General features: G+C 48.1%; 1 protein-coding gene across 2 annotated transcripts in view; it reads right to left on the minus strand.

Annotated features, from left to right (window-relative positions):
* Positions 1-1,119: 1,119 nt before the first annotated feature.
* AUTS2 (activator of transcription and developmental regulator AUTS2) overlaps positions 1,120-26,862 on the minus strand; it is a 1,188,182-nt gene continuing 1,162,439 nt past the window's right edge. For both annotated transcript variants that reach the window (XM_065924779.1, XM_065924780.1), the window contains 10 exons: positions 25,476-25,520; positions 22,387-22,482; positions 19,780-19,851; positions 17,851-17,880; positions 15,894-15,965; positions 12,525-12,666; positions 9,260-9,337; positions 8,335-8,418; positions 6,685-6,907; positions 1,120-4,256 (listed from right to left, as the gene is read on the minus strand). In XM_065924779.1, coding sequence (XP_065780851.1) covers positions 2,993-4,256; positions 6,685-6,907; positions 8,335-8,418; positions 9,260-9,337; positions 12,525-12,666; positions 15,894-15,965; positions 17,851-17,880; positions 19,780-19,851; positions 22,387-22,482; positions 25,476-25,520 — 2,106 coding nt within the window. In that variant the 3' untranslated portion in view covers positions 1,120-2,992. The remainder of the gene's footprint in view (positions 4,257-6,684; positions 6,908-8,334; positions 8,419-9,259; positions 9,338-12,524; positions 12,667-15,893; positions 15,966-17,850; positions 17,881-19,779; positions 19,852-22,386; positions 22,483-25,475; positions 25,521-26,862) is intronic.

Raw genomic sequence — 26,862 nt, forward strand, 5'->3', positions numbered from 1 at the left:
GTAACTTCCGGTCTCGCATTGCAAATAGTGGCCTGGAAAAGAGTGGGAGAGCGGGAACGGGGTGGTCTGCCAACAAGGCCAGGGATGGTGTGTTTGGAAGTTCTCGAGAACGGCCTGATTTGGAATAACAGTGGTTACCGTGTTTTCCAATCTACTAGCCTTTCTTCAAGTTATTTTCTCCAGTCTGGGAGCTGGGTATTAGCACAAGAGCAGGGTAAAGAGGGCGGCCTTCATTCAAGTCGAGCATCAGCTTTCCAAGCCTGGGAGTCTGGTGCCCCCAGGCATCTTCCAGAGCCCCCTGTGCCAACGCCACCCGCCTCTGCCCGTGAGGCTGCGGGTGTCCTCAGCCTAGACCCCCAGCCCCCCTTTCCTAATTCTCCCAACAGCAGCCACCCACATCCTGCTAGAGCCGGCCTGCCTTTGTTTCCTCCAGTTAAGACACAAACACTCATCATCCATCATATGGACACCAGGAAATTTAACAGATTTTACATCTTGAAAAGACAAAACAGGTTTTAGAGGATGACGGAGAGATCTGCAAGCTGATGAGGGTTATGCCAGGTAGTTCAACAAAACACAGGAAAAGACAGGGACATACCTGGAAGGCCTGAAGTAACACACAACAGACCGAGCCCACAGACTGCAATGTGAAGAACAGGCACACGTCGGCTGTTGGCAGAGGCCCTCGATCAAATGTCATCAACGCAGACGAACCACACGCTGAGTTCTGAAGGAGGTGCAGGACACAAAGGGCGCTGGCTAACTCCGCCTGCATATACATCCCCTATGAAATCCAAAATTACCTTCCCAGGACTCAGAACATACGATCAAAACAAACCAAACACTCCTGACTGTATGGAGGGCAGACATTTGCAGAGGCTATGTGGGTCAGAGAGGGCGGCCAGCCTTCCGTCCTCACTCAAGGGTTAAAGGTGCTTCTCTTCTTCCAGAGCCTGGTCTGTCTTGCAGGCACGGCTTCTTCCCTGTGGTAAGGATGGCCACCCCACACAAACAGGCAGCTGGAAGCTTGGTTCACATTTTTTAATAACATGGCACAGTTTACATAACACAAGAAGGCTCCGCCGATGAGAACATGCTGAAGACTCAAGTCGCTCCACATTTCTTTTCACATAGGATCTAGAAAGGACTTTATTACATACAGGAGGAACAGCAAAAAGGTCTGTATAGAACAATCTCTTTACAATACTGAAAGCTACCACTACGGTTCCAGTGTACATATTCCTTGGATATTTTTTTTTTCCTTTTTAGTTGTTGTCTTAAAAAAAAAAACACTGCACAACATTTGGAATTCACAAAATCTGAAGCTCACAACTAAACCTTCAGTTGACTACTAAAATAGATCTCTCTGCTTATTAGAAACAATGGTCTGTAGTTAACTTTTTTTTTTTTTTTGCAAAAACAGGATAACAACGTCAGATAGCACTTTAATATACTAGAAGACCAAATGGAACTAATTTTATTTCATACATATATTTTACAGTCCAGTAGACAAGATATATTGTATCTCTGCTAGTAAAGTCATATTCTCTCCAAATTAGGTAGACAAGAGGCTGACTGTGTGGTAAAAGTATCATGAAGAGACAGTAAGATTGATGCAAAACTCAAAAACACACGCACACACAAGACCATCTCTCTGCCTGCCACCTTTCGCCCTCTGCAACGCTCCCTGGCCCCACAAAGCTGACCTGCTTCGGCTCCTCCTGGACTTGGTTACCGACGGGAACACGGTGAGTCGTGCTAGGGAACGTGCTCCTGAACTTCATCAGTTATTGAATACAGTGAAAACATATCCATCATCTGAGAAAACGCGAAGCTTTCTTTCAGGATCTGTTTGGGTGCAACTGAATCTCATTACAGAACGAGGAGGGGGGTACAGATAGGAAACAGGATGCACTGAAAAACGCATGGTTCCCACATGAGGGGTGTGTGAAGTCACGTGACGGATGGTGACGAGGTGCTGGCGGCCTGTTTGTGTCCCCTGATTTTGGCATCTGACCACTCCCATCCTTCCCAGCCCTGGTTGGTCGGTCACGGCCTCGGTTTACCTCTCCAGGGCCGCACTCTCCTCTCCCCACCCCTACATGCACCCAAGGCCCACAAGCAGCAACTTCAGATGCAAAGTTTCAGCCTGGGGGTCCAATTTGCAAAATCAGGTGTTATTCTCCATTTGAAAAAACAAGCAAGGAAAACAGTCATATCACGTTAAGTGCTTGTTCAGGGAAAATATGACCTTAAGTATGTTGTAAATGGACTTGAAAAGGCTCCTTTGAGTTAGGCGGGCTTTTGTGAAAAGCCCTAACATTCATTGCATAGTTGAAGGGTTTAGCTGTCTAGAACAATACATGGGGAACACAGCCAAAGCTGGCTGTGCTCGCTGATATTAAGTCTGCAAATAGCACATTTTAAGAAGTATTAATGTATTATGTTACTTAATCTTTATCTATTTACATCTGTACAAAGTAAAGCTTTCATCTTACCCTTTTGCATATATGAACCATTAGCTCATGAAGCAACAAGCCCCCCCCCCACCTTTTTTTCTTTACATAACTATGTACACGGCCTTCCCTTCTCACCCCAAAGAGCTCTCTGCACGATGGATAGTGTGGACTCTTGTCTGCTTCCCCACCACCCCCCAATTATCACCGCGTGGGTGTGTGTGTTGTCATCTTAACTGTTTTGGTTCAAATCAAAAAAAGTTTTTATATGACAAACCAAAAGAGTGGGGAGACGTGAGAACGTATGAAATCAGCTAAAAGATTTGAAAAATTTCAACAGAGAATATACAAAAAACATTTCAAAATCTGCACCGAGTCTATACATTTCTTTTTTTTTTATACACAGGGAAGCGCTGGGGGCTCCCCACCCGCGCTGGAGACGCGGGCCTGACCAGCGCGCGCGGAGGGCAGGCCCGCAAGTCCGGCGCTGCGCGGCCCGCGGGCCTCTGTGTCCCGCCGGGCGTCCTGTCCACTCCTTACCGGGCTTCGATGTCCTTCAGCGTGTGGGAGGGCGGCCGCTCCCTGATCTCAGCGGACAGGGGCGTAGTCCTGCGTGGGGACACGGGGCGGCCCCCCAGCGTGGAGATGAGCGGGGGAGGCGCGCTCAGCGCCGCCGTCGGGGGCGTCTTGTTGAGCAGTCCGTTCTGGTGGCCCGCCGTCGGGCTGATGCGCGGGTAGTGCATGCTCGGCAGCCCCGGCGTGAGCAGCCCCGGGTGCGGCAGGTGGCCGTCCAGCGAGGCGGGGTGCACGGGGTGCAGCCGCGGGTGCTCGTAGTCCTCGCGGAGCACGTGCAGGCGCTCGCGCTCGTCCAGGTGCGCCCCGCGCTCGTGCTCCCGCCGCGGGTCCACCGCCAGCGGGTGGTGGTGATGGTGGTGGTGGTGGTGGTTGTAGTCGTGCGGCTCCCGGTCCCGGAAGGAGCGGTCGGCTTCGTACAGCCGGGGGGCCGAGAGCCGGTGCAGAGGGTCGTTCCTCAGCAGGAAGTCCCTGCCCAGCGGGTCTCTGCGGTGAATGTCCAGTTCTCGGTAAGGGTCCCTTAGGGGGTCCCGGATGGGGTCCCAGTGGAAGGAAGGGTACGGGAAGCGCTCCCCTCCCGGGATGGGGCTGAGGCCCATGAAGGGCGTCATCATGCGAGTCCTGTCCAGGCCGCTGATGCTGTTCATGGGGTGGATCCCGGGCATCCCCACAGCCATGGGCATGGAGGCCAGGGGCCCCGGGTGCACGCCGGCCGAGGAGCTGGGCGGCGGCGGCGGGGGCGGCGGCTCCGAGGACCGGTGGGTCGGAGGGGCCTCGGGGGGCAGGTCGTGGTCTTCCTTGCGCTCCTCCTTGACCTTGATCTCGGCGCTCTTCTTGGGGTTCTCGTAGGCCGGCTCGCCCTTGCGCGGCTCGGTGTCCCGGCTGGCGGCGCTGCCCGGCCGGGCGCTGTCGGTGGCGGGCGCCCGCGCGTAGGGCGATGGCACCCGGGCCAGCTGCTTGGCCTCCTCGCCCGCGGCGCGGCCCTCGTGGCCGTGGCCGTCCTTCTCGGCCAGGGGGCCCTCCTTCGCCTTGTGCTCGTCGGCGCCCAGGTCCTTGCGCGATTCCGAGTGCTCCCGCTCCCTGTCCTTGCACTTGTCTTTCTCGCGAGCCTCGGTGCTCAAATGCCCCCTGATCTGCTCGCCGGAGCTGCGGCCGTGGCCCAGGGTGCTCACCGGGAGGACGGGGGCTGGAGAGGGGTGGCTGGAGTGTCTCTTCTCGACGCTTTCCCTGCGGAGGAGACGGGACATGGGGAGGCAGGTGAGCTGGGCTGCCGGCCGCCTGATGAGATGGCCGAAGAGGCCGGGCCGGGCTCAGCTCCCCCGGTCCCCTGGGTGGCCGCGTGCCCGAGGTGCAGCCCATCTGGCCACCCTGACCTGACTGGCCTAGACTCCAGAGGAGGCTTGAGGGGGTGAAGCCCGAGGGATGCGGGGTGGGAGAGTGTGAGGGGGCGTAACTGTGTATGTAAGAGGCACCGACCTGAATCAAGACCAGGAGGAAGAACTTTCAGAAACCTGAAGGGACCAGGGAGGTCAGTGATGGGGCCACGCGGCCACCTGTCTAGATTCTCAGGGTCAAGAATCAAGTTCCAACACTGCAATCTGAGCCAGCCGGAGAGCGCAACCTGAGGATCATGGGAAAATCTCTCTCCTGACAGCAGGAGGAAGGGCTGGTTTCAGAGTAAAGGCAGCAGGTATGGGGCAAACAAGATGCAGCCCCTGAGGGGCTCGAAAGGAAACCAGTTTCAGAATGCTGGGGTCGCACAAAGCACCTCTGCCTTAGGAAAGAAAAGCCGGGATCTGACACCAGAAGAAGCAGCAGGTCCAGAGACACAAAAGCTAAGGGGCTGGTGGGGAGTCAGTTCCAATCTGTGAACGGAAGTGTGGAAGGAGAACTCGAGAGGCCTGTCTTGGGTGGGGGTTTAAGAATACAGGACACACAATGGGAAGCGACAGAGGAAAGTGAGAGAGAACGTGGAGAGCTGAGACCAGGAATCGGGGTGTTTTTAGGGATGGCCTGAGACAGGAAGTGGGGGAAAGCAAGATGCCTGGGGGGCCCAGAGGGTGAGGGTGCCCCGCAGAGAGAACTCAGACTGCCCTGACAAGTTTTTGTTTCTAGACAATGTGCAGAGGCTAAGAAGAAGACCATCTTTAAGAGGTAAGAATAAAGAAAAGTGTATTTGAATTTCCTAACTTTCATCCGAAAGGCCATTGTGAGACCATCTAGAAAAATGGAGAAAGGTGAGCTGCCAAGTCCTACCTTCTCTTCACTGACAGGCCGTCTAGAGCAGGGGTTCCCCCCCACCCCCAGCCAGGAACTGGCACCCATCTATCTGTGGCCTGTTAGGAACGGGGCGGCAGAGCAGGAGGTGAGTAGCAGACAAAACTGAGGCCCTCTCTGCCTGCTTGCTCCCAGGTCCACAGGAAAACTGTCTTCCACAAAATTGGTCCCTTGTGCCAAAGAAGTTGGGGACCACGGATCTAGAGAGCGTGGTCTAGGGGCGGCCTAGGGGCGGCCCCTCCAGGGGCACCTGCTCTGGCAGCTCAGAGCTGTATGTCATGACGTCCTAAATGGCCTCCCATTGGCTGAGAGATTTTTACCATGCTGTTCTGAGGGAAAAACTTGTCCTTTTATAAGAAAGAAATCTCTTAGCATGATGGCCTATGATGCAATAGCTACTTAACCTGCTGCATTTTAGAGCCTCCAAAGTTAAAATTCTTTTAGATTGCTATGAAACACATACACACACATACATGCACACAATACACAGTCAATAAAACAAAAGATTTGGATTGCACTGGAGACTTAAGTTCCAAAAGGGAAATGTTATTAAATATTTTTTGTCAGGTGTATCTCATGTAGTCCTTGCTAGTTCATTCAACATGAAAATACCCTCAAGAAAGGGAGGCAGGCAGGAGGAAGGCCTTGGCAAGAATGCTTATGACATTCTTCAGAAAAAATACTCTTTTCTTTTTGAGGCATGGACTACCACGTAAGGAGATAAAAATGGTTAGTAAAATGAGTTATCCACTGGTGACAGGAAACCCAAATTGCTTGGTGAGGTTTCTTTCAATCTGGGTTAGCAAAAGCTTAGCAGTCATCTGTGAGCCCAGGATTTGAGTTTGAACAAAATTTGAGAAAAATATGATGAGACGATGCAAAACATGACTTTCTAACAGAAAACAAAAAGAAAAGGGGGAGAGAAAGAGAGACAGCAAAAAACCTATGGATGAGTCAATGGACTGCACGAACTTGAAAGCAAATATGGTGTTGATTCATGCCGTGTGTGTCTGGTCCAGGCTCCAACTCACTACCTTTTCGAGAGCGGTTTCTGTTTGGAGACACTAGGGCTCGCGGGGGGCTGGGTGTGGACACTGCTGCCGAGCCGGGACTCGCTCGCTTTGTACTGGACCTAGAATTGCGATGCTGGCCTGTGGTCACGAGGCCCTGTGGGCTGGAGGGAGAAGGGTCTCTGGGCTCAGGGCGTGGTGGTGGCGGTGGGAAGGAGGGTCGGGGGTGCCGTCCCGGCTGCATGAGGGGCCGAGGCTACAGCTGAAGCTCGAGGCTGGGCCGGGGGGGCCGGGGGTGGGGTGGGGGGCCGGTACTTGGCACAGAGGGGGCTCCCCCATCGGGACTCGAGAGCGGGTTCTTTGCGTACCTTTCTTTGTCATCTTTACTAACGGAGGAGTCTCGTTTATCTACATCTCTATCTCTGTCATGAGCTGCAGCGGACGCGCTACGCTCCAGCTCCCCTGGCTTCAGCCAGGGCGGAGGGGTCGGGAACGACGGAGGCGTTCGGTGCAGCCGGTTCCAGGGCTCGTGAGGGTTGCTAAAGCTCTGCACACTGGGGCCATCCTTGTGGCCGAACACTGAGTTGGGTGCTGAAATGGTGAAGTGGAGAACAAAAAAGGTTTCAGAGAAATTATATAATCTGCCGTAATGAAGGTACTTACCAAAAAACTTTTAACAGCATTCAGAGTTAAAATGAATACATATTATTGGGAGCTGGAAAAGGAAAGGAGATTAACAGATTCATTAGAGGAATGCGTCCTACACTGGAGAGGTTAAGTAAGCTCACAGCTTTTCTTTTTTTTTTTTTTTTAAAAACCAAAGGCAAAGGGGCAGACGGTGGGTGGAGAGGGGGAGATTAGAAAGGAAAGGGTCTCAGCATCACTGGCTTACGCCTGTCAGACGCACACAGAGGTCCCGAGCATGCAGGAGGGTGGATGTGGATGTGTGACTTGGGTTAACAGCTCAGTTCAGAGGAGAATCTGCGGTTCTTTTCTGCCCACCACGACCCTGTTTATATAACGCGACTGCTGCCCTGTCCACAACCTCAGCGACCGAAACCAGCATCAGCAGAGGCCAGACAGGGTCCTGATCTAAATAGACAAGGAGGGTCTTCAGGTTCCGTGGACCTGGGACAGACCTGCCTCCTAAGTCTCCTACAGGACGTGTGGACAAGACAAGCTGATGCTGAGTGGATAAAGGGTGTTTAGGCAGACTTCTTTTCTCTGTAAAGTCTTTACCGAATTTGTTACAATACTGTTTCTGCTTTGTGTTTTGATGTCTGCCCCACCCGGTATTAACTGCAAACCTGCCACTGCATTGGAAGGTGAGGTCTTACTGCTGGATTACCCGGAAAGTCCCTCAACCTCTCAGTGGTGGAAAATGACAGTCTTCCTGGATGTTGCCCTCTCTGGACTGTTCAGAGCCTGTTTCCTATTCTTCAGTGTGTTTTCTCACTTCCACCAAAGCAAGGTGAAATTTAAAAGCTGTCTTCACGTCTAACGGGGTGGCTGGTGGTGGTGGTGTAGTCGCTATGTTGTGTCTGACTCTGCCACCCTGTGGACTGTATCCCACCAGGCTCCTCCGTCCATGGGATTCTCCAGCCAAGAATACTGGAGTGGGTCGCCATTCCCTTCTCCAGGGGACCTTTCCCAACCCGAGTCTCCTGCACTGCAGGCAGATTCTTTACCACTGAGCCAACAGAGAAAGAGAAGCCCACGTCTAATGAGCACTGTGGCTAAAATCGGAGTGGGTAGAGATGGAATAGGATGAAATTATGAACTTTAGCAAACTCTGTGGCGTTCAACTGACTACCTTTCCTGACCTTCAGGAGCATATATCGACAGCGGGCTGGAGGTTGGTTTAGACCTAACTCCACTGACTGGGCTTGCTTTGACAATGATATAACCTCAATTTGTTTCCCAAGAGCGTGGTTTCCTTTCATCTAGAAAGGTCTCGAGCCATTGACAGATCAGAGGAGATAGTTTAAGGCAGATTGTAAAAATTTAGAGGTACTCACTAACTGAAGGATTTCCAAGTCCCCCGAAGGCGTTGCCACCAACCGCTGCCAGGCCCGTGAATGTAGACGGCCGATTAAAAGGCTCTGCAGACGAGATTGGGAAGAAGGGCAAGGTTGGAGGGCTCTGCTGAGTGAGGCAGAGAAGGTTCCTGGGGAGGCAGTGGGGGCCCCTTGCCACATGTATACTCAGACCTGATCTGTCTCACTTCTCCCGCCAGATTATGCAAAGGGATTTTCGTCCTTTTGGATGTGGGCGCTGGGTTAGCTGTTTCCTGGGACTGTGCCGCGTACACGTGGGATCCTGGTTCCCTGACCAGCGATTAAGCCCGTGCCCTGCTGCGGCGGAAGCCTGGAGTCTTACCCACGGGCCCCTCAGGAAGTCCCCCCATCTCTCTCCTGCTGGGTGGGGAACATTACTCAACCCACAGTGTGCTCACATGCCTCCCTGCCCGTCTCTCCCCCTCTCAGGGACAGAGGTTAAGAAGGCAGCTTAAAATCTCCTAATGGAACGCCGAGGTCACGCGTACCACTGCCCGCATGTGCTGGTGCACGTGTGAAAATACCAAATAAATAAAGGCCATGAATAAAGTCCCTTTACTAGGAAGAGCTATATGAATTGGGCTGTGAAGTGATTAAAAAATAACAGATACTATCTCTACATAACATCAAGGTGTCTTTCTCTCTACGTCCACGGGTGCCTGTTTATGGACAAGAGTTCACCGTCTTCACCTGTCAGTGGGGACAGGCAGCTGTACATGGGGATGCCCTGAGATCCCAGGGCATTCACCCTCCGCACCCCGAGTAACCCCACAGGGAACCCCACTGCATGCAGATCTCCTACTTGCAGAGCCCGGTGTAAGAGGCAGTGAACACAGGTTTTCTGAGACACACACGTCAGTGCCCGTGCATGACGGACACAACTTACCGAGGTGGGCCGCGGGGTTCAGAAAGTTGCTATGATGGGGGGGCGGCCCAAACGGGGTCCCAGGTGGGTGTGCAGCGCCTGGGGGTCAAACAACGGAGTTAACTTTCAGAGGAAGCCCATGTCTGGCGCTGGCCAAAAGGTTCATTTGGATTTTTCCGTATACTCTTACGGGAAAACCTGAACGAGTTTTTTGGCCAACCCAATACAACGCCACTGGCTCCTGGTCCCCTAAGACCCCCTGCAGGGAGTATGTTAAAGCAAGAACACAGCTGAAGTCCACCCGGGCGACACTCAGGGACAGAGACACGTGCTTGTCAGGGGCAGAAAGGAATTCAACCCCTCTTCTCTTTCCTGGCTGGGCCGCCCACTACCGAAAAGAGGTCTTCCTTTCTGAAGACGCTGACGCATAGCACCGCAAACATGGAAGAGTGCCCCCAATGGGGCAGGCGGTTCTACTGCCGCCTGAGTCTGGAGAAATGCCGGGTTAAAAACGGGAAGCAAGGTTGTTTACTGACGGACTAGGAGCTGTGACCACATGCCCTCCGTCTTTCCAGGGGCAGCATCTGGCCTCAGGCTCCCTTCTTCAGAGACACCTCTGGGGGGTGAGACTTTCATTCTGAGAGACGCCGTCTAATCCGGGCGTAGGAGCGGCCAGCACAGAGCTGGACTCCGGGCTGCGCTGCTTGGGCTTCTGCACAATCCCTTTGCACAATCCCTTTTCCTGAGAACGTGTTAGTCAGGACCCGCATGGAAGGAGATGCCAAAGCTGGACCCTATGAAACACACTGTGATTTATGTCAGATTGTGGGAGACGGAGGCCTCCAGCCTCCCCATCTTCAGTGCCAGGAAAAGCCAGTTTCTTCACTTGCTCCTGGACACCGATCACCCTGCGGCCCTGTTACTCTTTACTTCGCCTGCCAGGGAACTCGGGTCTACCTCAGTGCACTTTGCTTTGGTTTCCCCTTCCTCTCCTTTATACCTGGCCTCCATCCTCTGTTGCTGTTGTCTACTTGCTAAGTCGTGTCCGACTCTTTGCGACCCCACGCACTGCAGCCCGACCAGGTTCCTCTGTCCATGAAATTCTCCAGGCAGAAAGAGTGGAGTGGGTTTTGTCATTTCCTCCTCCAGGGGATCTTCCTGACCCAGGGATCAAACCCACGTCTCCTGCATTGGCAGGCAGATTATTTATCACTGAGCCACATGGGAAGCCCCATGTACTTCCTCAGGAAGCCTCAAATCCTTTTTTTGAAGGAAGAGAAAGACAGTGTGCACACGTGCATTAGGGAAGGATGATATTTCCAAAAGCTGAGGGCATCCACCTGGTGTGTGTGTCGATGCGCAGCTAAGGAGGCAAGTTCTCTAGAAGGCAGGCCTGGCTCTAGACGAGAGGTAGGCCAAGGTCATCTGAAGAAGCCCCCTTGGTTTATTTCAGGCACTGGTGCCCAACAGCAGGATCAAAGTGGCTGAATTTTATCCTTACCAGATGAAAGTTTCACCAAATACTCATTTTGGGAAAACTTCAGTATTGCTTATGCTAGAGAAGATTACCCTCCAGAATGGAAGTATAAACAGGGTCGGAATAGATTTACTAGTAACTGTTCCAAGAATCCCTTGCATTTGTGACTAAGTTCCTATAAGCCAAGTATAAATTCCTTCAGGAACATAGATTAAGTGGAGGAGAGTTGATCCTTCAACACCCTATTAATTTATGTTTCGGGATTTTCTTCCCCAGTCTGGAAGGGTCCTGGAGGAAAGCACACAGCAGAGAACAGAGCCACAGCATCTCGGCATCAGAAGGCACCTGAGGAGTCCTCTGTTCAGCCCTCAATGGTGATGTATTCTCCACTCAGAAAGTGCGAATGTGACACCCACCCCCACACAGTGAACACAGCCCAGCGTGTTCAGTGTTGCCAGCTAAATAACAATTTGGCCGCACACTGTCTGTGTAATACAAGCTAATTAATGCTTCGAAGAAAATCAGAGCTTTGCTCAGCCCAGGGTCCCCAGAGTTATCAAAGCAAAAGCAGCCAATTTGTCTGCTGGGCTAAAAATGGAAGCCAGGGAGAAACCTCTCTGTTTCTGTCCAAAACCTGTTCTTCATGTAGCCCTGTCTCAGTGCCTAGATGCCATGGTAACCTAGCCTTTGAACCTATCCCTCAAAAGAAATGACAGAAACCTAAGACCTTAGCAAATTCCATCTGCCCTCAAGGGTGGGGTCCCCTTGCTTTGGGGACAAGGCCCATTAGAATGATGGTCTCTTGCAGTGTGTGGGTTATTTCTTTCTTCCTGAACAGAAGAGCCTTGGGTCCACCAAAAATGAGTCTTGGATAAAAGCCTAGGAAGGCGGCAGGCAGGATGGATGTGAAACTTACTTGCTAAGGACTAGAAACAGGGAGCATGCATGTCCAGAGCAAGACATTCTATCCTGCATAGTGGGTAGGAGGTGATGGGGCCAACCATTAGGATGCGCTCAGTGTTGTCACTTATGAGCACGACCCAGGGTAGCCCTGGGCCAGGCACCGTGCGCTGAAGGTAGTTTTAGGGAAGACTTTGATAGCAGTAGAGTGGCTCTTGTCTACCTATTACTCCTGATGGCCGCTGCCTTCGTCTGCAGTTCCTGGAGCAGGACTGGGCAGGGACCTGATGCAGGGATGATCAGGGACCCACTCTGGCACACCTGGGAGTGTGTAATCTCAGCAGTTAATAAATGATCTCTTGGGGATTTTACAGGCTGTCCCCTAAATCTCCTGCATCATTTCAACCAACCAGGCAAGAATGTTAAGTTCTGTAGCAGAGAAAACCAGCCACCAACTAATTCACCCTCTCTGACACCACACTTCATTGCATGTTTATCCTCAGACCCTCAGAGGGCATAACCGAGCACTGCAGTGCCAAACCCCCGACTGCTCTGTGGGCAGGGACCACGGCATTGTTTCCTTCCCAGTTACCCTTGCGAGCTCTCTTGACCTTTCTCGGTAGCATCTGACACTTGTGAGTTACAGTGGTTTAGTACAGAAGTAAATAATAAGCTGAAGCAACATGAGTCCCTGAAGGGAGACAGGGTCTTTTTCCTTCTTTCATGGAGGTGGAGCATCCACGGAGAACACTCCGTCTCCGGTGATGCGCTGTGATGCTACCTTGCAAACTGGCATCAAATGCTGTTTTGGGGCAGTGACTTGTGAACAGCGGCCCAGAGTTCAGACATCACTCATCTAGCTATCCGAGAGCTACCATTCCCAGCTCACCCCTGCCCCTCTGAACTTACCAGCGGCGGAGAACAAAGTTGAAGGCCGTGCCAGGTCGTGGGGGTGGTGGATGGCTCCAAAGAGGCTGGGGCCTGGAGGACGGCTCAGGAACTCAGGCTTCAGGCCAAAGTCCAGCTTGTGTGGATCCGACTGCATCTGCTTCTACAGCACCAAGGGAGGGTGCGGGGAGGAAAGGATGGAAGCCCAAGAGAAACAGTAGGGAAGAAAGAAGTTAATGAGGAGACTGAGAGTCAACTCTGAACAGTGCATTCGGGCTAGGGGCCCTGGGTCAGGTTCAGGTCTACACCTGCTGGGAGAACATAGCAACCCACAAACCATGTAACCCTCAAATGCCAGAAAAGCAGGTCTGCCTCAGAGGGGCCTGTGGCTCGCAGCAGAAATGTCGAGGGGCAAAACTCATGCTCTGTCTTTGAGGTTACACGGTTTAAGGCTTAGAACCATATACCTAGCTCCTTGAACCACCACCGTCCCGAAGGAGTTTCTGATTTGCTGCAAAGGTTCATTTTAGCAAGTTTTTAAATGATAGTATTTTAAAGCTCATTTTATTGGGAATTCTGCATGAATAATCTGCTGTGTAAATTAATTGTTTAATGACTCTTTGCTGTGCTCTAATAGATCACAGTACATTAGTAGCTGAAAGTTATGAAGAAATATTTGCATGCCTACAAGCTAATTTCAAATGATCATTGTCACATTATTTTTAAAGAAGCAAATAGAAAGCAAGTAGGGATATTAATGTGACTAATAGGGGCTTTGGGCACAGTAACCCCAATCATCTGAGGAAGAGCTGAGGCCAGACCCGTGAACCTTCCAGAAACTCTCTTGCTGTGAAGTCCTTTCTGTCAACTGCAGTCACTCTATTTCCTCCTATCAGTATATCCACCCCTGAGCTCACCTTTCTTGGAGGCTGTAGAAACTGGCTCCCAGTCTTCCTCCTGCTTCCTTCCCTGGCCGCACTCTGGATGCTGGCAGCCTCTCCTAGGGCCTGGGTCCAGGCCGCCCCCACCTTCGTGATTCTCAATAGCCTTCTCCGTGTTGGCCTCATACCTCCGCTGATAAGCGCCGACCCCTGACCCGGGTCTGAGGCTCCCAGTCTCCCCCTGCCTCGCCTTCTCCTCTGAGCTCTCCAGCCTCCCAGGCCTTCCCCACTTTCTGACCCTCACCCTTCCCATCTCAGACTCATCAGATGCTGTCTGTCCTTTGGCCCCGCTCCGCCCCAAACTCCATCAGGCTCTGCCACAAGTAAATCCCTGTCCTAGCACACAAAAACATCAACACAGAGACATCAGATCTGACTTGTGCGAGGATCAGAGACGAGAGGGTTTGCCATCCCCTGGAGGCTGAACCCTACTGTCCTGCAATCATCCGTCTTACCCACCTAGACCCCTCGAGTCAGCAGCAACACCCCGGGAGGCAGGCAGCACATTCTCCATTTTTTCTGCACACACTACTGAACTCTAAGCAACAAGACTCCAGAAGAGAGTCCAGCCCTGAGCCTGCAGCAGCAACAACCTGCGGGTGCTGGGCTTTCCCTAGAAGTAGCTGGTGAGCGGCTAGAAGAACAAGTAAAATGAACATCACAGAGAAAGAGGACCAGGCCATTTCTGCTCTGACCTACAAGGAATTCTCTCATGCAAGTCCCACTATCAAGCAATAGCCATTCCCCCCTCCCCAAAGCTGCTAATCCACTATGAATCTATAAAAATCTTCTGGCTGCCTCCTTTAATTTGGTTGCCAAATTATTCAGTGCTAATACTGCATGGTACACAGCACAGTTCCATTAACCACAACTTAGGTCCATGAAGCAAAATGGAGCTTGGGGATTACAAAGAATGTGCTGGAAAGGGAAGATGAACAGTTATCTCCTGTGCAAGAGGTCTTCCTAATTGAATTGGGATAATGAACGTTGGAGTCGCTGGGGACATTCTCGGGGAAAGGAAGATGCTGAAGTGATGCCTATAACATCCTTCATCGCTTTTAATCAAAGAAGTTACAAGGAGGATGTGTTTTACCCACCGTTCCACTAACCACGTCATCTAGAACAAAAGTGAATTGAACTAAGCATCAAACTCTAGTTAGCTCTTTCAAGTACACGTATGTTTTTCAACGAAGCTAAACCACAAGGTTTCTAATTAAACCTCGCCTAACACTAACGTCAAGGAGAACAAAACTCACCGATGGGATATTCTGAGAAACAGGAGGTATTTGGCACCAAAGCAAGATATCTTTGCAACCTCATTCACTGAGGGTGACTTTTTCACTTCTAACTATGTTGGGTTTTTAAAAATTATTTAACCATTAAAAAAACCCTTGAGATGACTATCTCTCCTGACTTCTTTTTATATTATGATCATGGCCCCCCACATGCTGTTGGGATTAAAATCTTGTTCATGAAAAAATAGCTTCCAATGGAAGGTTATTGGAATTACTTAACTGGTACAGTTACACAGATTGTAAACACCCAGACTGTAAAATCTGGATCTGTCCCTTACTTTGGTGCCTAAGTTGACCAGTGATGTCCTATCTGGTCACCTGCAGAAGATCTGCATCTCTTTCTTGTATCATCATCAAACCCTGATAAAGCATGGAACCTATTCATCTGTCTGATGAAAACATAAAGCAAACCCTCCTGAGTTCAGATAGGGTAACCAGCAGTCAGTGGTTCCAACAAGCACCGACTGTCATCAGACTTCTGGCATTGGTCATCAAGAGGATGAAGGAGAGATTGGCTAGGTCACTGCCAACCAAATACCACTTCTAGAAGAGGAATTTTTAATACTGTGAATTGCTAATGGACATACCATATACGCCTAAATCAGTAACGTCATATAGGGCATAAATTATCACTTTTCAAAGCCATAAGTTGAATAACAATAAGGTCCTATTGTATAACACAGGGAACTATATTCACTATCCTATATAAACCATGATGGAAAAGGGAAAAAAATTTTTTCTAAATGTTGGCGGCGTAGGGGGGGTGGGAAGAATATACCAACTTTTATAGAGAACTTTTCATGTACACCTCCTCTTAGATCCTAAGTATTTCCTATACTAATAATACTTGGTCACTCTAATTAGATTCCTCAAACCTTTATTTAAGGATTTAATCTATATTCAAGCTCTTTGGATCAATAAGATGACAAAATCATTAAAAAAAAAAAACCAAACCATCAGGATATTATCAGTGTGCTTCTGTTTTTGTTATTTTGCTGCTGCTTTCTCCAATTAATAGTAAGATTTCTGAATAGCTTTCCAAGGGACCTGATCCTGCCTGCCTGTGGGTCTTCAGACTGTTTCAGTGCTTCCTCGATCGGGAGATCACACACCCAGAGCCCACCTCCCCCTAAGACTGGGCAGGCGAGACTGACCTTGACTTTCTGTTGGTGGTGGTAGATCTGCCAGGCAATGTGAACGTGCATCGCGCACCACTTTCCTGGTTTCTGGAACAAAAAAGAGCGACGTGGTCAGAAGGAAGACTTTCAGGGAAAAAAAAAAACCCACACAACCCTTCCATTTCCCCAGAGCTGTCAGTGGATTTTGGCTGCAGAAGCTTTCTTTTCCACGAAACAAGAGGGCTTTGTCCCCTCCAAGCGCCTTTTCTCCACTGCAGCCCAGGACCCAGGCCGGAGGAAGCCCCCCCTGGGCGGGTGGCATGTCTCCTCCCACAAGAGCCTAAGCTGGCGGCCACTCCTCAGAAAACCAGCCCCGAGCAGGACCTCGCCGGTTACCAAGGATAACGTGGCAAAACCCGAACCCCACTCTGTGCCTCCTCTGTTTCTCTCTCTTCTGGCGCCAGCTGGCAGGCCTGGTGGAGCGAAGCCCTGTTGAACAAATGCGGCCAGGCTATATAATGCAGATTGGCTGTTCAGAAGAGCTAATTAGTGAATGTCTGTGAACCAGTTTGAAAACGAGAGGGGACAGAACCTATGTCACCTCCCCCAACACTGTTTTAAAAAAAAAATGAAAGCAGAACAAAGAAAGCCAACACATTCTCATTGAAGCCCAGTTCCTGCAAGTGCTTCACTAAGAGTCAACTGCCCATTCATGTTGGGCGGCACTGTTCATTTCCAAGCAGAAAACAGAAAAGAAAGAGATGAGGACTCACGCCTTTCCTCCTCTCTAGGCCTCTGCAGAGACTGAGTGCCTGTCCCGCCCTCTGGGAGGACGTCAACTCCCATCTCCAGCCAGTTCCTGTCTTGCTTTCTAGGCTGGGGAGTAGCCGTGAGTCTGTCTGGCAGACTCACCTGAGGGGGCAGGACCACCTTGTCCCACTTCACTTGTGTTCCTGCTACACGGGCTACCCACTGGCATCGTCGACTCAATGGACATGAGTCTGAGCAAACTCTGGGAGGCAGTGAAGGACAGGGAAGCCCGGCCTGCTGCAGTCCATGAGGTTGCAGAGTCGGACATCACTGAGCGACTGAACAACAGCCTACCTGTGAGCTCCAAACACGTGCTCATTAACCACAGGCTGGATGAGAAGAAACACAGCCCCGTTCCTACACGGGCAACGAGCAGATGCGTCTGGTTTCTATATTAAGGCACTGTTTCTGAACATTAAGCCACTTTCACTTGCGAAATACATACTTAAATCCAAGTTTGAGCTCAGCTCTCTTGTAATGAAGTTATGGGTCATCTGAAATCACCTAAGTGATGACACCATCCTTTCTCCCCCTTTGGAGAAATTGAATTATCTGAATAGATGCACTAGAAAAGGGTTAAATAGAGAAATCCACTATCCATTCCTCTTCATGCACCATCCCTCACCCCCGCCCCCCACCCCCCACGTACACCAGGCAAGTCAGCATTCATCCAGAGGTGATCTGCTGGCCAGGCTCCAGGCCTCTCAGAACAAACCAGTGCTCCGAGTGGCCCTTTTCTGCACCAGAGAAAAAAGTTGAATGGCTGTGACAAGTCAACATTACTTAGTGCAGAAGGAGGCAGCCACCAGCCAGACGAGAGAGACCTGGGTATGTATTTCCTAGGTGCTAGAGAAACAAGAGAACTCAGAGGAATCCTAATTTCAGCCCAGTTCCAGCCCTTCCCTTAAGTCTCCGTGAGTCAAACCTTTTTCCATAACTAACAAGAGAATCTGAGTTGAATTTTGTCAGCTGGCTTTACCTCGACGGCCCGGCTTCCTCCAACATGCAAAGCAAAAACCACGAAGGCCATTTTCAGTCACACTCTCTTGAAAACCCAACCACTGTCTTTTCAACCTTTTCCTCCCGCGTTTCCATGGCGTGTTTCCTTGTAATGGATTTGTATTTTTAACCCTCAGGGAGTCAAACAGCGGTTGCAAAACAGTTCTAGAAGAAGCTTTCTTACCCTTAACATAGGTCTGAAAGGATCTGTCAACTGTGAAGAGAAAATGACAACTTGGTTACATGCCTGTCACTCAAACAATTGCTCTAATTAACAAATTTGTAGTGCTTCATTAGGAGGGGAAATTAAAATGTTAGAATTTTACTTTTAAATGAAGCCCTTTTAGAGAATAATTAACCCATTTTCACACGATCAAAAGTGCCAAGCGTCCCCTCCCCCACCTCACAAGCCTTGGCACATCTATGCTGACGAGCCCCCGGACAAGTTTAATCAATAGCGATTTGCCCTCCGGCAAAAGGATTTGCTCACATTACACATCTGAGGAGTTTCACTGTCTTGAGCAGCCGTTCCCAACCTCAGCTAAGTGTCTAAGGGATACGGCCTTCAGACTATAGACGGCTGGACACTAATAATAACTGGGGAGAAGTGTTCTTTCCAGGCTATACAGTAGAAATGGGCTATTTTTAATAATTATCATTGGCAGTATTAGACATTTTAGTGAAGTTCACTATCTAGACGACCTTATTTACAAAGCAGAAACAGAGAACAAATGTATGGATACCAAAGGGGGAAGAGGGGGCAGTGGGAGGAATTGGGAGACTGGGATTAACACATATACACTAATGATAATATGTATAATATAGATCCGTTGGGGAAGGGAATGGCTACCCACTCCAGTGGTTTTGCCTGGAGAATTCCATGGACAGAGGAGCCTGGTGGGCTACAGTTCATGGGGTTGCAAAGAGTCAGACATAACTAACACCTTCAATGGAATAAAATAGATATCTAACACTTTAATAAAAGCAACTAACACTTTCAAGAAAATAAAATAGGTAACTAATGAGAACACATGGTGTAGCACAAGGAACTCTACTTAATATACTGTGGGGCCTTGAATGAGAAGAAGTCCAAAAGGGGGGCAACATAGATATATATTTCATATATACGAAGCTGATTCATCTTGCTGTGCAGTAGAAGCTAACAGCATTGCAAAGGAACTTCACAAATTTTATAATCCAATAAAAATTAATTAAATAAAATGAAGTTCATTACACAAAAGTTCACATAAATAAACAGCTGAGTCATATTGCGTATCTACCTAACTCTGGTCATCAGTTTCAGATAACCTTTGCCCTTACCCGGGGTCAAAGACAATATTGTGAAAGGTAATTTTTTCCCCCCACATTTACTATGAAGATGGATAACAATCAATGAGACAAGATTGTATCTGCTGTGTAACTTCAGATTCTTTCTGAGTTGGTCTGTGTTATGAATAAATAACACAACCGAAGTGTAATGGATATTTTATTTAGCTCCAGAGCACAAAAGGTTCCTTCCCACAGGAGAAATCGAGTGGCCGGAAGAGCTGTGTGAGCTCCAGAAAGAAAAGCGCTTACTGCTTCTCCATTCAAAATGTTTTATGGCTTGTGTGCGAGAGATGTTAGGAGATGCGGACAGAGAAGGCTGCTCGGGGGGTGGGGGACCACGCCAGCTCAGCGTCAGTGACCGCCCCAGCCTGAGCTTAGACCATAAGCCACCCTCTTCTCCCCATGCAAAGTCACTCCGCTGGCGTCACACGGCCGCAGGAGACATTCTGTTTTCTAAGAGTAACCAGTTTAAGTGTTAGTCGCTCAGTTGTCTGCAACTCTTTGTGACCCTATGGACTGTATGTAGCTGGCCAGGCTCCTCTGTCCGTGGAATTTTCCAGGCAAGAATACTGCAGTGGGTAGTCATTCTCTTCTCCAGGGTATCTTTCTGATCCAGGGATCGAAACTGAGCCACCTGCCTTGCAGGCAGATTCTTTACCATCTGAGTCACCAGGAAAGCCCCTCAACTAGCATCTTCTTCCACAAAATAGAAGGAAGAGCAAAAGCAACAGGCACTCCGCTGGGCTGCCTGTCACCCTGGGGCCCAGCCCGACCTTGCACTTACCCTCGGGTCCTTTTGGAGAAGAGTGTGTGGGACCGTCCCAGGTCGGGTGGCGACATCGATCGGGTTGGATGTCTACAAAGTAATGAGACACAGCTTAGGAAGCACATGACATGCGATATGAAACCAAGGTCTTCCTTTCATTCTAAAGGACCGATTTCAAGTGTCCTTTTTTGTTCGTTTCATTCTGGAGTACAAGTGAACGGATCCATTTTCCTCTGAGACCCCAGATGCTCTTCATGAGGAACCGCCCCCCCAATTCCCCAGGGGACCTGACCAAAGCCTGCCCTGTCCCAGCAATGACATCTCAGGGCAGAGACAGGAGAGACAGAGACGGGAGCCTGGCCCTGAAATCCATCTTCTGTGTCCTTCACTGTGGGTTTTCTGCTTTATCACCACACAGTCCAAGAAATGCTTAAGTGAACATCAGTCTAACCTGCGGGACCAGGTGCTTCTCATCAGAATAACTGAGTGTGCTTCCCAGACATTAGGCTACCTCTCTACATTTTAACTGGCAGATGATAACAAGGAATTACATTCAGTAATTACTCATTAGCAGTGGTGGGAATGGGACAAGGGAACCTAATTTGGGGACCACACAGACCTACTGTTATGTCATTTCTAAAGTAATTCTGCACCATCTTTCCCATTCCCAGAACCATTCTTAAACAGCATTAATGATAACAACCTTATCTATAGGCTTTCGTCCTCTGAATGAACAACAACAAAAAGCCCATCGCAGGCACAAGGCACTACTTTCTAGCGGGCAAAGGATTTAGAATATTTTTCACCAGGTATTTTATTTAAGAAATCACAACTTCTATGAATCCCTTCACACCAGGAAGTTAACTCGTGTGGAAATAAAGAGCCCTCAGTTCAGGCACCAAGCTGGCCTACAAGAAGGGGAAAAAAAGAATGGGAGAAAGAAAAGCAGTCAGCTGCTGCAGGGCTAACAATTAAGCTAGAGTTGTTAACAGCCTGATTTGCATACATATGAAGAACTCTGCTAATGAACTGCAATCTACATATTCAATCAGTAAGATGGCCTGGAAAGGCCTATTTCAACACCAGGAGAGACACTTTCTTGCCCAGATGTAGTTTTCTGTGTGATTGGATAATTGTGAGTGAGGGAAATCAAGTAATTTATAAAATGACCTACCAGTCTGGTTGGGGATGCACGAGAGTGTTCCTGTAACCTGGTGGGGACTGACCAGGCTCTGAGAGGGTAGCCAAGAGCTGATGGGGGGAAGGAGTTTAAAAATCACCATCATTTGGTCCCGAGATGGGAGGTGTTGAGTATGGTCATCTGTAAGCCCCACCAAGGTCTGACCTGGCATAGAAGCTGCAATTCTGTGTAGGTCCCTGGGATTTGGAAGGTGCAGCCATTCTCACCCCTAATGCTTTCTGATTTTTTCTTTTCTAATTTTAGGGCAGCATGCCTTTGTTAGGGTAATATGTGCTCATCCTGGGAGAGACTGGCCCCAAATTTGTGTTTTATCTTTGAAACAAGATGGAAAGGAAACCAAAATCACACAGCAAAATTTCCTACATTACAGTCTGAGGATGGCTACTAACTAAGAAATACATTTCTGAAAATCGAGTAGGAGCTGTGATAGATGTAAAGTCACAAAAAAGGAGGAGTATTCTGAGAACTAACGCCTTAGTTTTGGCCCTCGGAGATCACTCGAGACCGAATGGAGGGGAGTATCACTGGCTAGGTAGAGAAGAATTCTGTTGTTATGAAGGGCGAAAGTGAAAGTCTGAGTCGCTGAGTCATGTCCAACTCTTTGGGACGATGTGGACTGTAGCCCGCCAGGCTCCTCTGTCCATGGGATTCTCTAGGCAAGGCTATTGGAGTGGATTGCCAGGCCCTCCTCCAGGGGATCTTCCCGAGCCAGGGATGGGACACAAGTCTCCCACACTACAGGCAGATCCTTTACCATCTGAGCCACCAAGGGAAGCCCCTCTAAAGGGCAAAAGGTTAATTTATCTCACGCTAGGATGGTAGTCTTGACCCTGGCAGCGGGGTTGGAAGCTTCAGAGAAGGCAGAAAGGGAGGAGACAATAAGAAAGTACTACCCTCCACCTGGAGGTAGACTCTCTGCAGACAGAGGGGACTGAGGAACGAAGTGAAGGAGAATGAACACAGTGAAAGGGATGCGGTTTTAGCTTGGAACCTTTCCCCTCCCTTCTATCCCAATCAATAAGGCTCAGCTTTGCATCTTTGCTAATAATGGACATCCTCAAGGATAAATAACTTGATGCACATACATCTGACATTTCATATATTTCCTGATCAGAAGCTTATGTCCACAGTTTCGGTGAAAAAACAAAAAATATATATCTAGTGTTTTTTTTTTCTTCTTCTTACAGAGCACAAGAAATCCTAGCTCCATTGAGATGACAAGAGTAGTACAGGTTAAAAATTAAATTCTGACTGAGGTTTATGACTAGATGGACTAGGAGAAAATATTCACACTCTAATCCCAGTGGTCCATTTGGATGGAAAAATTAGTCACTGGCAGGTAACAGGATGGGAAGCTACCCACCCGCCTTAGCCCGAGGCTCCACTTACAAGTTCGAAGGTGTTTTCGCTGTGAGGTTTCTTACCTTCGGCTGAAAAGCTCCTTGCAGTGACCCAAAAGGGCCAGTGGGCGGAATCATAGGGGGGATGCCCGATACAGCCGGAGGATAAGAATGGAAGAGCTATGGCCAAAGATGGAGGGGGGAGAGAAAAGATTTTAGTAGGAGGCAAATGATACATTCACATTCCCTTCCCACAGAAAGACGTCCATATTAGCCAGCCAAGTCATCTCAGTTTGATGCCATTAGTCATAAGAAGCCACAATGAAATGATCACACAGATGTGCCATGAATACTTAACTTAAAAAGTTAAAAGTAGTTCAGAGTCAATCAGCCAACAAATGATGTCCCAGATGAGGCCATCATTAGAAAGGGAGCTTTTCTAATTATTAATTGTTAAATCGGATAGAAGTCCTAAATGGTTGGAGACTTTAATGCATATCAAAAACAGGAGGGGGTGCTGAGCCAAATAAGATGCCCAGAAAATTACAAGTTAATTAGAAAATAGGAAAAAGGGGAAAAAAAGGAAGACAAAAGGAAGCAAGTCTTTATGGATTCCAAGATTTTACACCATTAAAACTCAATTAGTACTTTTAGATTTTTAATAGTTTTGAGGAAATGGGAAAATATGCACAGTCCTTGCTTCATTAGGTTGTTCTGGTAAGTGGCAGTTCCAAGGACAATTTAAATTGTCTAAAACTATGACAAATATTTGTGGAAGGGGAAAATAAAATGACTCAAGAGTACACTTTCAATGGGGCCACACGTTTTCCTGTAAGATGAACGTAAAATCACTGGAGGCCATTCAAGATAAGCCCTGGACATGCCAGTCTGCCCACTCAGTGAGGGGAGCAGGAGGATTCTGAATTTAAAGTATGGATTTTCTTGAATTAATAGTTTATAGAGGACACAATGGAGGAAGGAAATACACAGCAGAAGACAATGCAGACACATCTTTTCCTCCACCTAAAAATACATCTTTTCTGGGGAATCTATCGCTCTGGTTCCATTTACTTTGAAAAACTCACCACAGAGATACATTTTAGTGATGTCCCGCCCTTATGGTTGCACAATATGTCAAAAATACAAGAATAATTCAAGCTTTCCCTAATGATGTGTTTATATCAGCTATTTCTAGGGTAATGGCTGAAATCCACTGGTCATTTCACAATCGGGTCTGTTTTCAAAGCACGTACTTTTTCCGTTGGCCTTTATTTCATTTTGCTCCCCTCAATGATGCAGCAAAGTTTTTCAGACTAATTGATATTGAACTAAATCCACTTAAACAGTGATTGCAAACCAAGTGCCCTCATTTAAAACTACTTTTAAGTCTAAAATTGCGTTTTAGATACTTGAGTGTATTGTATCTTAACTCCCCTTTGTAACATCCTAATCTGCAAAGCAGGGGAGACTAAGCACTTCATATATTATCCACTATAACTAATAATATGAAATAACTCTCTCCCAGTATACTGTGTGCAGCAGAGTAATTAAATACATCACACTAAAACACTCAAATTTCTATTACTCTGCCTCCAAGTGGGTATTTTTCCTTTAATGTTTTCAATTTAAAAATTGGATGTTCTCACCATTTTCCTTGTCTGACCCTCTTTGAATAGAGCATTCCACCCCTCGAGTAAAAATCTGAAGTACTTCAGTAATAACACAGGAACGTTTCAAAAAACTCAGGCCTGCAGGTTTATCCTCCAGCTCACATCTAGGGCTCTCTGTGGAATATGTTTATGCCGAGACACTGCATGCTGTCCGAGGAAGTAAACTGAGCTACCAGTAGAGCAGCTAAACTCTTTCTGAAGATTTTGTTAGCCGGTCCTTAATTTAATTTAGCAAATACAGACAAAAGACAGAAATCTGGTTGTTATTATTAAGGGTGGTACCATTCATAAAATAGATGCAAAGAGAACACCCATGGCTCTACTGGATTTTGCATGTCCACTTACAAAAATGCTTTTATGTTGTAATTCTGAGCAGAGCAGTGTATAACACTCGGGGAACCCAGGCACTTACATAGATACCCTCTCCTCATCTCTTTCTATAGAGACTCCCCTCGAGCCATTTCTGAATGTCTCTCCACAACCAGTTCTTAGTTGATTTCTAATACTGTCTAGCCTGGACTTATCAGCTGATTCCTCACAGTTTAGGACTAACACAGTGTCTAATGATCTAGTTGAAAGTATGAATGAATTCACAGGGTTGGCTGATCTATTGAGTGATCCTCCATCTGAACCATAAGGTAACACTATCCAAAAATGAGAACAAAAATAAAGATGGTGAACCGACATGGCTACGAGCAGTTATTAAATGTCTTTCTTTCCAGTTTCATTCAAAAAAATATATATAAATAAACCATTGAGCAAAGAAACTTGCAAAACTTCAGGTAAAAATGATGCAGTATCACTCCATAATCAAAATATCATGGTAAGATATTCAAAGTTTCTGTTATAAAAGAAGCTCTCATAAGTAACTGAACATGTAACTTCAGTTGGCACCAGTTGAGGTTCCAAAACATTCTCTTAAAATCGCATGAAATAACTTTTATTAAAGAACAAAGAATGAGTTTAAAGAAAAGAAAAATCATGCATGTAAGACTTTCTTACATTTAAATGATATTTTTAACGAGTTGGCACGAGCTCAGGAAAATAATGCTAGCCACGTGGAAGAGGGATCAACGGTCTAGAACAAATGAAAATCTGCTTTTTGAAGTCATGAGTCAAAAAAACACGGTACTTTCTTTGGAAGACATAATTCAAGATGGGAACTTGAACATAATTCAACTCTGGGAACTCTGTGTGTTAATAACATCTCTACTGAGGACTGAAATCTGTGATTTCAGAAGCTCCTAAAACTCTAACACCTCCAACAAAGTGGATGCCCCACTAGGCAGGACTTTAAAGTCTGGCTCATGACCTTTTGATTCAGAAGATGATACTGCATCTTTACCAAAAGCAAACATCACAAAAGCAAGCATCCGAAGTGACGAGGAGCAATGGGAGTTCTTGCAAAGATGGTTAAGGAAGGCTGCGAGTCATTGACTCATCGGTGGCGAGAGCATGGAAATGGAAAGCGGTTACATTGAATGGGTAGCATGGTTAACTCACACTGTGCCGGTAGAATGGGTCAACTTTTGTAGGGTATTTGTCAAACTGCAAAGGGATCAAAGCAAAAGCTAGTTACTTAGAGAAACTACATTTCTATTGACTGCTTCAGCGGAGGCGGCCCCAAGGAAGCCTCTCTGTTGTCAGGCAGGCATCAGACTCCGTGACCGCAGTGTATATGAAATCATTCAGAGTTCCTGAGTCTCTCTGACCAGAAATCAACAGGAAAGTCAAAGTGAAAACCCATTCAGAGCATTTCAGGTTGTGACTACACTAGAGCAGCTTTCTTTCTAGGCTTTATTTAGAGACGGGCAGGAACCAAGCGTCCGAACTAGAGAGAGGAGGCAGTTGTTCAGATAAATCAGAGAGAAGTGAGCACTGGCTCTGATTTATCCAGAGAATTCCCTCTGTCTTCATCTTTGCTTTGGCAGAATGGTACGTTCAGCTGTTTTTATGTTACCCCCTAGTGGGGGACAGGGTGGCCTGGGGTGCTGCAGTCCGCGGTTGCAAGATGTTGGACAGGACTTAGTAACTGAACAACAATTACCTCCCCCACCGCCCCCCGCTGAGTACAGAGCAATTCCGGCTTGGCCTTCGAACATTTCTTTCAAGCAGGAAAGAGTATATACCATGATTTCTTCTAAATAATGTCCTCATCCTGTGCTGTAACTCCCATCAGTTAGATTTAACTTGTTTGTGAAACGGCTCACTCAGACTGGTATAAACTCCTTCCCCATATAAACAGGTCCTTAAAAATATAACTGTGGAAAAGTCGAGTTCATCCAAAAAAACAGATGCAGGATTTATCCGAGGAAAAATTTTTGGTCCCAAGGCCTCACCGCTAACATTCTCCTAAGTAAGGTTTATAAAATAAACTTTGAAATATGTATTTTTAAAAAACCAAGTTGAACAAAATGGGGGAGAAAGGAGGGAAGAGAGGGTGGAAAGTTCAGTGAATCACGAAATTCAAATCCTCACAATGCCTGTTCTCATCGCCTTCAATCAAGTATTTCCTGAAATATTAAAAAATAAGTAAAATTCTAATTGTCACTGTTTGGACACGCATCCATCTCAGACCAGTTAGCATCATAGTGTGGTGCTGTTCCTTACAGCTCCTAAGTTAAAAATCAACCCTAACTGGCTCCCACTCCACCCCTGGCACGTTCGTCCCAAGCCATGGCCAAGACCACGTCGCTCCCTGCAGTGGCCCCTCTTCCCACCGGGCTGTTTGGACCGCTCGCTGCAGGGCATAGCAGCAGACAGGGGGCGCTGTCTCACGAGATGCGAGAAATAGAACACTTCCGACAGAGCGGGTTTAGAAAACCATCCGAGAGAGTGGGTGGGGGAACCCAGGGCCGTCCAAGTCTCCCACCGGCCCTCTCCCTTCCAG

This window comes from Muntiacus reevesi, chromosome 2, assembly GCF_963930625.1.
Source record: "Muntiacus reevesi chromosome 2, mMunRee1.1, whole genome shotgun sequence".
NCBI lineage: Eukaryota > Metazoa > Chordata > Mammalia > Artiodactyla > Cervidae > Muntiacus > Muntiacus reevesi.